General features: G+C 67.5%; 3 protein-coding genes across 14 annotated transcripts; all 3 read right to left on the bottom strand.

Annotated features, from left to right (window-relative positions):
- Positions 1–596: 596 nt before the first annotated feature.
- Positions 597–4,972, bottom strand: CCDC106 (coiled-coil domain containing 106). 11 transcript variants are annotated; one of them, XM_081505617.1, is made up of 7 exons: positions 4,811–4,947; positions 4,155–4,218; positions 3,503–3,569; positions 3,280–3,387; positions 3,015–3,191; positions 1,808–2,020; positions 597–1,408 (listed from the first exon to the last, which is right to left on the bottom strand). In XM_081505617.1, exons 3-7 carry the CDS (start codon positions 3,522–3,524, stop codon positions 1,092–1,094), a joined length of 837 nt encoding a protein of 278 aa, XP_081361743.1. In that variant the 5' UTR covers positions 3,525–3,569; positions 4,155–4,218; positions 4,811–4,947; the 3' UTR covers positions 597–1,091. The 11 variants fall into 11 exon arrangements, with proteins under 11 accessions (XP_081361743.1, XP_081361747.1, XP_081361746.1 ...); XM_081505621.1 differs by having other exon boundaries at positions 4,151–4,218; positions 4,811–4,946; XM_081505620.1 differs by lacking the exon at positions 4,155–4,218 and having other exon boundaries at positions 4,811–4,972.
- Positions 4,973–5,073: 101 nt separating this feature from the next.
- On the bottom strand, positions 5,074–7,627 carry ZNF581 (zinc finger protein 581). 2 transcript variants are annotated; one of them, XM_081505623.1, is made up of 2 exons: positions 7,431–7,627; positions 5,074–6,851 (listed from the first exon to the last, which is right to left on the bottom strand). In XM_081505623.1, the coding sequence occupies exon 2, from the start codon at positions 6,830–6,832 to the stop codon at positions 6,236–6,238; it is 597 nt and encodes a 198-aa protein (XP_081361749.1). In that variant the 5' UTR covers positions 6,833–6,851; positions 7,431–7,627; the 3' UTR covers positions 5,074–6,235. The 2 variants fall into 2 exon arrangements, with proteins under 2 accessions (XP_081361749.1, XP_081361748.1); XM_081505622.1 differs by lacking the exon at positions 7,431–7,627 and having other exon boundaries at positions 5,074–5,248; positions 6,211–7,028.
- Positions 7,628–7,740: 113 nt separating this feature from the next.
- ZNF580 (zinc finger protein 580) lies at positions 7,741–9,999 on the bottom strand. Its single transcript, XM_081505606.1, has 2 exons — positions 9,818–9,999; positions 7,741–8,461 (listed from the first exon to the last, which is right to left on the bottom strand). The coding sequence occupies exon 2, from the start codon at positions 8,447–8,449 to the stop codon at positions 7,931–7,933; it is 519 nt and encodes a 172-aa protein (XP_081361732.1). The 5' UTR covers positions 8,450–8,461; positions 9,818–9,999; the 3' UTR covers positions 7,741–7,930.
- Between the last annotated feature and the right edge of the window lie 1,052 nt (positions 10,000–11,051).

The following is an 11,051-nucleotide window of genomic DNA, read 5'->3' as shown; positions in this document are numbered from 1 at the left end:
CGTAGACGTCGGTCTGAGGCTAGGTTTCTCAGCTGCTCCAGAAGGGGCCCCCCACCCCCGACCCCGCTTCCAGAGCCCTCAGTGCGCGTGCGCGAGTCTTCCCTTTACCCCGGGGAGGGCACCGCATTCCCAACCGTTAAGCTAGGGTGCCCCCTTCTACTAGTTGCCGTGGCGACCGCAAGCGCGCTCGCCCCTCCCGCCGCGCAGGCGCCGCGAGCGACGCCTCGGACACTTCCGGGAGACGGATAATCTCGCGATACCGCCTCCTGGCGGAGTTCGCCGCTCGGAGGTTCCCGGCTGCCCTGGCCGGCCCCCTCCGCCGGAGGTCATGGAGTCCCTCCTCCTGCCGCCCCGCCTCTGGTCCCAGTAGCCCAGCAGGTGGTGCTCACGCACTTTCCCGGAGCTCTGCCCCGCCCCCGAGTTCCCCAGAGCACAGCTGCCCCCCCCACCCCTGCCTTTGCGGGGGCTAATTACACCCTGTCCCGCCGAGTTCCCCGGCTCCCGCCTGACTCTCCGCGCTCCGGAATCCCCCAGAGCCCCCGTCCCCGTCCCCGCGGTAACGGCCACCCCCTGCCCAGGAAAAGGCCGGGGCCTAGTTTATTCCAAATTTTATCATCTTTTTAATTTAAATTCTCTTAATAGTTCTCTGTCTCAAGTGGACTCGGAAGGTCCCGGAAGGCGGGTGGGAAGCTCGCTGCGGGGCTGGGGTGTGGACGGGGTATGTACAGTGCCCTCGCCCCGCAGGGTCCCGCAGCCTTCCCAGGAGGGAGGGCCTAGCGAGGGCAGGACGGTGCCGCTCAGATGCGGGGGTGCCAGTGGTGAGGGAAGAGGGAAACCTGGATGGTGGTCTTCTTGGAAACGTGACTAAGCGAGGACCGCCCCCGACCCAGGAAAGGCGGAGGGCAGGGTGGACGCTAGGGCTAAGAGGCCCAGGGGACAGACCTATATACAGGGGGCCTGGGGAGGGTGTGGCGGTCCGCGCGGAAACGAGCCGCCCTCATGGGGGCCCACCGCCCGTGCACACGCCGACCCCGCGCGCCGGGCGAGGGAAGCAGGGGCCGGAGGGCGGGCGCCAGGCCGGGTGGGTGGGATCACCGCTTGAAGCGGTACGTGATGGGAAGCAGCAGCTTGCTCTTCTTGAGGGCCTGCACCTTCTTGAGGGTCTCCTCGTCCAGGGCCAGGAAGCAGCGGCGCGAGTACTCGAGCAGGCGCTCCTTGGAGGGGTCGAACTCGCCCACCTCGGCCAGCTTCTCCGGGGCCACGATGAGCAGCTCCGCGATGGGCGTGGTCAGCGCCACCGTGTTGCGGTCCACTCGGTGGTGCTCGAAGGCCCGAGACATGCTCTTCAGCTTCTGGAAGGTGCCCAGGATCTTCTTGTAGCGGCAGAGCACCCCGTCCGCGTCCTTCACTGCAAGCCGAGGGCAGGGGGGAGAGTTGGGGGTACAGAGACGGGGAAGCGGGGCCGGGGGGGCGCGCTTTGAGGCAAAAAGGGTAAACAGGAAGGCCGGGAGGCTAGCTGTAAGTTGCAGAAGGTGGGAGAAGGGGAAGACAGGCAGGTCCGGGGAGGGCCCGAGTGCGGGGAAGGGCTGCGTTCCTCCCAGTTCTCCTGGGCCATCGCTGCCTCCCCTGGAACCTGAGGCTCTGGAGAGGCAGCTGCGAGGGTGGGCCATAACTCCAGGACTATCAACCAGGACCACCCACAGAGGCCCGGAGAGTCAGCCAGGTCTGATATGGTCTGTTTGCTGCTGGCGGGGGTGGGGAGAGGGGAGCTCACATAGACCCCCAGCCCCGGGCGTCCCCAACTCACCCCGCTGCCTCTCTCGGGCCTTGGGCTTCCCGAAGTGCCGCCGGCCTGGGCCTCCTTTTTGCTTCTGCCTCTTCCTCTCCACGGTGCTGCCTTCTTCAGATGCTCCGCTGAGCGAGGAGGCGGCCGACTCGGGGTCTGAGGCCTCGCCCCCGGCACCCCCTCGGCCGTCCCCCTCTGCCCGCCGAGGCCCGGGCTTCCCCCGGCAGTGGTCCTCTGGAGAGAGGCGGGAGGACAGACACGCACACGCATAAACTGCGGAAACAGGACGGCCAGGTGGCGGGCGGCAGGTCACAGAGTTCCCGGGAAAGGGCGTCCCCCAGGAGGAAGTGCAGTACAGACGCCCAGCTGAACACAGTACACTAGGCCGGGATTTGAGGGCCCTGGGTGGGGCGTGGCCTGAAGACGCTCAGACTTGGTGCAAGAGGTCTGGGGGAGGGGCCCAGTGGGCCAGGGCAGTACCATAGGGACCTCAGGAGAGTGTGATTTTGTGGGGTTCTCACAGTGGAGGAGTTTTCTGGGGACCCAGTGAGGCCTTCAGAAGAGTGGAGACAGGCAAGGCCTCGGTGGGGGTGTGGGGTTCAGACCCCAGGAGAAATCGTCTCTGGGTCTAGTCCCCTGGGAAGGGCATGCTCCTGCCCTCACCCAGACTGGGAAGCTGTCCAGGTTCTGATGCAGGCTGTCCCTCCGAGGGGGGGTGGGAGGCCCGGTGCTGGTTTTCCCAATAAGAAAGTCCAGGGGCCCCTGCCCCTGACCATCCTGCATAGGTTTCCCCAGCAACGTGGGCAAACGGTGGTAGGCCCCAGCAACCCAGGCTAGAGGTGGTGCCAGTGCACAGGGGTCCCCAATGACGTAGGTGCTGAGAAAAACCGCAGGCCCCTTGCCCTGATTCTCAGCTGACTTCCCAGAGAGGAAAGTGGAAGTTTTAAAGGGAGCCAGCCAGGGGTTGACCACCAGAAAGGCGAGAGGAGAGGCTGGATCCGCCAGGCCACTGCTAACGATGCCGGGCAGGAAAGCCCCCGTGGGGAGGGGTCGGGGCAGTGCTCAGGACACAGACAAGCAGGCCACAGTCCTGCCCATCAGCAGGCCTCAGGCAGGAAGGAGGCTGGGCTTGGAGCCCACAGAGAGCCACCAAAGGAGTGTGAATGTGAGGGCACAGTGTCCCTGAGGAGGGTGGAGCTGGGTGCCCTGGGCGGGGGGGCGCCCTCACCTGCGTCCAGGCGGGCAGAGGAAATGAACTTGTCCAGCTGGCAGCGCAGGAAGTCCCGCTCCTCCTCCAGGTCCTCAATGCGCTTCTGCAGCCAGGAGTTCCTCTCCAGGGCCAGGTGCAGCTGGGCCCGGACGCCATTCATCAGGGCCGCTGTCGGGGAAGCAGCCTCCGCCGGCTCTAGGGGCGGCCGGCCCTGGTCACACCCCAGGCCTCAAGGACCCTGGCTGCACCCCCACGGGACTCAGTCCCCCTTCAGTCCACTCACCCTCGAAGTTCCCCCGAGAGGGGCTCAGGCTGTAAAAGATCTGCGGGTCCAGGTGGGGCGTCTCATCGAAGGGGATGGAAATCTCCAAGGCCTCGCTGTCCTTCTTCACTGGAGAAGAGAGGCTAGGCTCACCCAAGGGAGGTCCCGGGGCCTCGGACCAGCCCCCAACCAGGGAGGAAAGGGCAGGGACCGGGGTGGTTGGAGCAGGTTCCCGGTTCCTCACCTGGCCTCCTCCGGCTGTTCATGGCGCGGCCTTCTGCAGACCGCGGCAGCAGAGCGCCTCAGGGCCACTGGACAAAAAGGGCAGCCACAGATGGAGGAACACACACGGGCTTCTGGGGGACATTCCGGGGGACCTGGGGCTCTCGACGTGGGGAGGGCTGTTTGAGGGCCGGGACTCGTGGGTCTGACGGAGGCGGGGCGGACTGAGGACACCTGGGGTTACAAACTCCTAGGCTCTAGGGAGTCGGGGACTGGAGGAAGGAGGACCCGTGGGGTCGACGGAGCAGGGTTCTCCTGGCCGAAGTAGGTCGACAGGGTCTCGACACAGGTCACCGGCCTGGGAGAGAGTCCCCCAACTTCCAGGCGGAGGGTGGGGACCCCAGCCACGGGAGGGCCTCCCCGACCACGCGTAACCCCCGGGCTCGTGCGGGCGAGCACCGACCTGTCGCCCGCGGGGGGCTGGGCGCGCGCGGCGCGGGGGAAGGTCACGCGTGGGGATGCACCGCCCCCGCCCTTTGTCCCGCGGGCGGGAGGGCGAGCGGCGGCGGCGAGTGGTCCCCGCGGGGGATGCGCCTGGCCGCAAGTGTGGATGCGGCCACTACCCCTCCCCCAGTGCCCGGGGCCGGGCTGGCCGGGGCCCCCCGCTCACCCACCCGCGCGCGGAATCCGGCCCGGGGACCGACGGCGGTGGCGCCCATGCCCAGCACCGGGGAGCGTCTGCAAAGAGTGACGAGGAGCGAAAGGAAGTGACCACCCACCCGCGGGGGGGACGGCGGCGACGGTGACTCTCGGAGCCGGGTGACGGGGAGGGCTGGCAGCCGGGGCTGCCCGGTGCGCAGGTGGCGTGCCTCCTCCCGGAGTCCCGGGTCCCCAGTGAGCCGGCCGTTTGCGGCGGAGACCCGGGCCGCACTTGCGCGATGGCCCCTTGCATCACTTCCCCGCCCTCGGCGAAGCCTGGTTAGGGAACATCACGAAATTCCCAATTCCTGGAGAGCTGGCGGCGCCCGGGGTAACCCGAGTGGGTGAGGAGGCGCCGGGTCGGGTTTGGGAGAGGCCGGGAGACGTAGCGAACAGCCAGCAAAATTGAGGATCCCCTTAAGAGAGATGCTGGGAACTGGCCGGATGCACCCCCGCGACCCGCTCCGGCATCTCCCCTGGGCTTCCCGGGGCCCTGGAGTAGTGAGTTACCCCTCCCCGAAAATAAAGGCCTAAAAACCAGTCCCCGCCCGCGTGTTATTAAGAGCTGGCTGTGCAACTTTCGGACCTAATCCCAGTCCTGGCCGCTCCTTCGCAGACTCGGTTTTCTCACCTGTAAATTGGGGCGATTATAATCCCTTTTAGGTCTGTTGTGGGGGTAGAATGATATGACACACGCAGAACGCTCAGCCCAGCGCCCAGCCAGGGCCAGAGCTCAAGCTCGGGGCCCTGTGAGTGTTATCTGGAGTCAGATTATGGGACGCTCCCTCTCTGTGGAGTAGAGACAGCTGGTTTGCTCCTCCACCCAACAAGAGGTCGGAAGAAGAGATGAGGCCCCGCACAGTGCCTGACACAACCCCGACACGCAAAGAAAACTCGGTGAGAGGGCAGGTGTTTATTCGGCTTCTGCCCCAGCGGTCGGAAGAAGAGATGAGGCCCCGCACAATGCCTGACACAACTCCGACACGCAAAGAAAACTCGGTGAGAGGGCAGGTGTTTATTCGGCTTCTGCCCCAGCGGTAGCTTCCGTGCTCCGAAATTCCTACCGGCCCTTAAGAGAGCAGTGCTTTTTTACTCTGCAGCTGGAGTCTAACCGTCTTGGCCACACGCCCCTCCTACTCACTTCACTACCGGGGTCAAAACGTGCAGGGGGAGGCACTTGCCCTAGTTCGGTGTCTTTCACATTACATATTCATGCGCAGAAAATTTAATATGGTAGAATGAAATCTGTAATAAGCAGTCTAAAAAATGAAGTAGATGGGAAAAAAAATGAGAGGCCTGCACGCAGCAGAAGTAACTATTGTTAAACCTTTGTTTTGCATGTATTTTGTGTAACTGTATAGCTGGTTGCCGTATAAAATGTGTTTCTTACAATGGGTCGTGGTTTTTAGAAAGTTAAGATTAAAAACATCCTGCCTCAATGACACAGGTGGTCAGGAGCCAAGCTCAGATGAACCCCAGGACAGGCCAACCTTCCCATTCCCCAGCCAGGTGGGCCAGGCACTTGCGAAGTCTCCCTGCCAGGCAGTGGGCAGAGGTCTCCCAGAACCTCACGTGCTCAAAGTGAAACACGTGTTTATTGAGTGAGTGTCCAGTCTCCACCTCTGGCTGGGGAGTGGGAGGCAACTCTGGGGCCCCTTCCCCCAGCATCGCAGGGGTGGCCTCAGGAAGACAGTGCAGATTCCTGATGGCCCCCCGGCAGTTTTCAGGCCCGAGAACGGTGACACACGGCACTCTTGCCCCCACCCGGCTCAACCCCTGCAGTCAGGGCTCAGTCGTGGAATCGCTGGTGTCTCTGAGGTTAGAGGGTTCCATTCAGAAAACGTGGGGTCTCGTTCCCATCTTATCTCCCAAACACCCGGAGATGACTGCAGGGCTTCTCCTTAAGGCCGGGGTCGGCCTCCCTGCGGCAGTGGGTCTGTGTTTGTGTCCAGGGCCCCCTGGTGCTCGCCAGCTGTCTGAGGACGACAGGTGTCCATGTGCACCACCCCCGCCCCCAGAATCCCGTGGTACCTGGGGGGCCCCCCCGCATCCTGGCTCAGGGGTGCTTCCACCGCGTGTGCTTCTGCAGCGTGTTCTGCTCCATGAACCGGCGCGGGCAGTGCGGGCACTGGTAGGGGCGCTCCCCGGAGTGGACCCGGCTGTGCTGGGCCAACTCGCCCGCCTCTCGGAAGCGGCGAGGGCAGAGCGGGCAGCTGTGGGGCCGCCCGCCGCCTGCCCGGTGAATGGAGTGGTGGCGCGCCAGATGGCTGGCCCGCTTGAATGCTTTCCCGCAGGTGTCGCATTCGAAGGGTTTCACCTCCGAGTGGGTGATGCTGTGTCGCTGCAGGTAGGACATGTACTCGAAGACCCGGGAGCACACGGGGCAGCTGTAGCATTTTTTCTGGGCCGACGCCCCATCGGGCCCGGACTCCCTCTGCGACTCCTCGTCCACCAGCACGGTGTACGGGATACCCTGGGTGTCTATGAGCAGGTAGTGGTTGGGCCTGGAAGAAGAGGGCGAGGTCTGGGGACATCCTGTGGAGCAGGAAGGTCCGGGCTCTGGGGACCCGCCTGTCCGAGGGGGAGGGGCCTGCATGGCCTCAGCGGAGGGAAACGCCGGGGGCCGGGGGCCGGGGGCCGGCAGCACCAGCATCCGGAGGGGTGGCTGAGGCCTGGGGGGTGGGAGACAGGACGAGGAGGTCACGCAGAGGCGGGAAGCTCGGCCCCACGGGCTCCGTCCTTCCCACTCTGCGTGCCCTGCTCCGGACCGTTGCATCCTCTGCAACGCTACCCAGATTCCGTGACCCTCTGAGGCTCGCAGGCGCCCCCTCCTCAAGACACCTCTCCCTTCGTTCCCACCGCAGACCGCAGGCGCGGGATCTCTTTGTGGCTGTCTGCCCCCTGTGTGCCCTCCTCAGCTCACAAGTCGCCCGCAGGCCCCACCCATCAGGCCTCCAGGCCGCTGACCCGGCCGTGGGGGTCAGTGATCGCTCCGGGCGCCCCCTCGGTCTGCGCCCCCTCGGCCTACGCCCGGGCCCTCTCCGGTGGGCGGCCGTGTCGGGAGCCCTGTGCCCTCCGCCGCCCCCGGCGCGTTCCGTCCGGGGCACGCCCACCCGCCCCCACTCCCGGCGGCGTGTCCGCGCTCCGCAGGACTCGGCCCCGGCCCCGACCTCGGCCTCTCCGCGCGCTCCCCACGCCCCGCCCCGCCCCGCGGCCCGCTCCAGCTCCCGCCCGCCTCCCGGCCCCCGTACCCGGTGCAGCAGCCTCTCGGGTCCGGGCGGCTCCTGATCGGCCCCGAGCTCCCCGCGTGGGTGCAGACGGCGGCGGGGCGGAGCGCTCGGGGCCTCCCCCGGGAGCTCGGCGGCGCCGAGGAGGGGCGGAAAGGACCGGGGGACGGAGGAGAGGGTCCAGGGCAGGGCGGTGGGGGCGGGGCGCCCGGGCCGCCGGGAAGCGGCTCCGGCCGGAAACGCGCGCCGGGACGGCGGTTCCTAGGTGCTCACGGTCCGGCGTCACCACCCACGCCCGTCCCAGCCCCGCGCCCCGCAAATAAGAACCCTGAAGTGAAGTGCGGAATGTTTATTGAGAGGGTGAGGGTGGCGGGTGCGAGGGAAGAGGCAGGAGCGAACCGGGCCGCGGCCTTTCGTCGACCCCCCCGCGCAGACGTCAGGCGCTCACCACCCGGGAGCGGGGCGCGCAAGGCGGCGGCGGCGGCTCGGAGGGGCGCCGGGCCGGGCCGGGGCCGCCCGCCGGCTCAGTGCAGCCGCACGTGCTGCGCCAGCTCCGCGGCGTCCTGGAAGCGGCGCGGGCAGAGCGGGCAAGCGTGCGGCGGGCCGGCGCGGGCGCGGTGCGTGGCGCGGTGCCTCGACAGGTGGCTGGAGCGCTTGAAGGCCTTGCCGCAGGCGCCGCACGTGAAGGGCTTGAGGTCCGAGTGCGACACGCGATGGCTCTGCAGCCGCAGGGGGCTGGCGAAGACGCGGGCGCACTCGGGACAGCTGTAGCCCTTGCGCGGCCCGGGCTCTCCGGGCGGCGCCTCGCGCGGGGCCGGGCCGCGCGGCTCCTCCTCCAGCGGCGCCGTGTACGTGTAGGGGACCCCGTTGGCGTCGATGAGCAGGTGGCGGCCCAGCCGCGGGGGCCGGGGCCCCGCCGCCGAGGACGCAGTGGAGGCAGGGCCCTCCGCCTGGGGGAAAGGGGGCGCCTTGGGGGGCGGCGGGTCCATGGCCTCGGGAGAGGAGGCCCGAGGGTGGGGGGGCCGCGGCGGCAGCAGCAGCATCCGGGGCGGCAGCTGGGAGCGGCGGAGGGGAGACAGGTCAACACGGCCGCTGCCCGGGGACAGTGTCCCCGCCGTCTCAGCGCTCGCGGCCCTCTGTCCCACTGACCTCCTCCCTGACGGGAAAGGAGGCTGCCTCCAGGCCGGGTCGCTCGGCCCGCACCAGGCAGCCTCGACGGCTTCTATGGCTAAGCTCAGCAGCTCAGAGACCCCACCTGCCTTTCCTCGCGGGTCCTCCTCTCCTCCCCCTGGGGGAACCGAGGGCATCACCCGGCCACTACCCTCCTCCTCCTCTCCTTCCTCCTGCTTCCCGCTCCCCTCACTCCTCGACAGCCAATCAAATCCCAAGCCTATTTCTTCCTTTACATCTTCATGGCTTCTTCCAAGTCTCGCCAGAATTCTTGCCTCCAGAATTTCTCTAACGGGTCGCTTCCTCGGGCCGCAACTCAGGTTGCATCCTCTCCCTACCCCCTACCTCACCCCCCAGGACCACCACAGCGGCCTCTCTTTGGCCTCCTGACCCTCCTAGACCCCCATGCCCACTAGTTCCCTGGAAGGCCTCCCAAACCTGGATACGTCTCTGGCTGCTCTTAATTTCCTCCCGAGGTACGACGTCCCCAAAGCCCCACTAATCCAGTTCCCCACTTTTCCACCCGGGGCTCCTCTAACCTGTTCTTACACTTGGCACCTTAAGATTCAACATACTCTTCCATCACCTAGGGGCTTCCCTGGTGGCTCAGACGGTAAAGAATCCGCCTGCAACGTGGGGGACCTGGGTTCGATCCCTGGGGTGGGAAGATCCCCTGGAGGAGGGATCGGCTACCCTCTCCAGTATTCTGGCCTGGAGAATCCTATGGACAGCGGAGCCTGACGGGCTACAGTCCCTGAGGTCGCACAGAGTCGGAGACGACTCAGCGACTTTCACTCCATCACCTAACCTCCGAATTTCAGGTACGCATGGCTAGGACACCTCAACTGCCAGCCTCTGTGCAGGCGTCGGCTTGTGAACTTTCGCACCTGCTACATCTCCACCTCCCCCGCTCCTGGGGGTCCTTCTCTGGCCCGGCCCCTACGCATAGGCCGCTGACATCGTTCCGACCCTCTCCATAGCTGCCGGGGCCCCGGAGCCCCCCTCCCAAGCACCCCCCTTCCGCGGGATGCAGCACTTTTATTTCCCCACCCCTCCCCGCGCTGTGCCGGGCTCAGCTTCCCGCGCTCCCACAGGACCCGCGCCCCCGCGCTGCCCCTGTCCCCCGTCCCCGCCGTGGCCGGCCCCACCCCCAACCCCCAACCCCCAACCCCCAACCCCCAACCCCCACCCCGGTTACCGCCGGCCCGGCGCGGCTCCTCCCTCCATCCCGGCCCCTGTACCCGGTGCAGCGGCCTCTCGGGTCCGGAAGAGCGGGCCGAGGTCCCGAGGGGCCCGGGCTTCCCCTCGCGAGGGCCGGCGGCAGCGGGGCCGAGGCTTCGGGGAGCTCCGGGCCGGCGGCGCCGGGAACGCGGGCGCGGGGAGCGCGGGGGCGCGAGGGGCGGCGGCGTCCCTGGGAAACAGCGCCGGCCGGAAGCGCGCTCCGCAGCGAAGGTTCCGCCGCTCTTGAGTTTCTAGGGGTCGGGAGCAGCGAGGGGGCCAGGGCGCGGGAACCGCAGCGACCGCCCGCGCCGGGAGCTGCTCGCGGCCTGGGACCGAGGTCGGAGGGTAGACGGGGGTGGGCGGGGCTGCGTAGGCCCTAAGTCCCGCCGGAGCGAGGGCTCCCAGTCCGTCCGCTCGCCCCGGCCATCCCGCCTGCGTCCGCAGCCCGGCCAGGCCGAGGGCGGGAGGACCGACGTTTATGCTCGTGGGGCGGATGCAGATCCCAGGTCCCAGAGGCCAGCCTGGGCGCCGACGTGTCCCCGCCGGGATTCTCCCGCCCGCAAAGTGGGGAAACCGTGGCCCAGAGAAGCCCAAAGCCTGCCAGATGGGGAGATGGGGCGGGGTGGGCTTCTCATGGGGGGGTGCGGGGGCGCCCAGACGACGCGAGTCCCCAGATGGGGAGATGGGGCTTCTCATGGCGGGGGAACCGAAGACCAGAGCGGACCAGAGTCCCCAGCTATAGAGATGGGGAGGGGTGGGCTCCTCATGGGGGGGTGCGCGGGGGGGACAGAGGGCCAGAGTCCCCAGATACAGAGATGGGGAGCGGTGGGCTTCTCATGGGAGGGTGCAGGGGGGCCCAGAGGACCAGAATCTCCAGGTATGGAGATGGGGGGGTTGGCTTCTCATGGGGAGAGGGGAGAGGGCCAGAGTCCCCAGATGGGGAGATGGGGAGGGGGAGCTTCTCATAGGGGGCGGGGGAGGGACCGAGGACCAGAGGGTGGCAGGGCAGCCAGGCCGGCCCGGGACCTAGAGAGGGGGACGGCGCCGGGCCGCCAGGTGGCCGCAGCGCTGCAAGGCGGGCGAAGGGGGAGCACGCGAGGAGTTGGAACCCAGAGGGCAGCGCCGGGAGCCGCGCGCAAGGCCGCACTCCGCGCGCCCGCAGCTCGTCCTCCAGCTGCGCAGCACCAGAGCGGCGTGGGGCCGTCGCGGCAGCTTGGGGTACAGAGCGAGAGAACCGGCATTAAAGTCTCGCCC

Source organism: Giraffa tippelskirchi, chromosome 7, assembly GCF_054371585.1.
Source record: "Giraffa tippelskirchi isolate mGirTip1 chromosome 7, T2T-mGirTip1v1.2.pri, whole genome shotgun sequence".
Taxonomy (NCBI): domain Eukaryota; kingdom Metazoa; phylum Chordata; class Mammalia; order Artiodactyla; family Giraffidae; genus Giraffa; species Giraffa tippelskirchi.
This window is presented reverse-complemented; position numbering and strand designations above follow the sequence as displayed.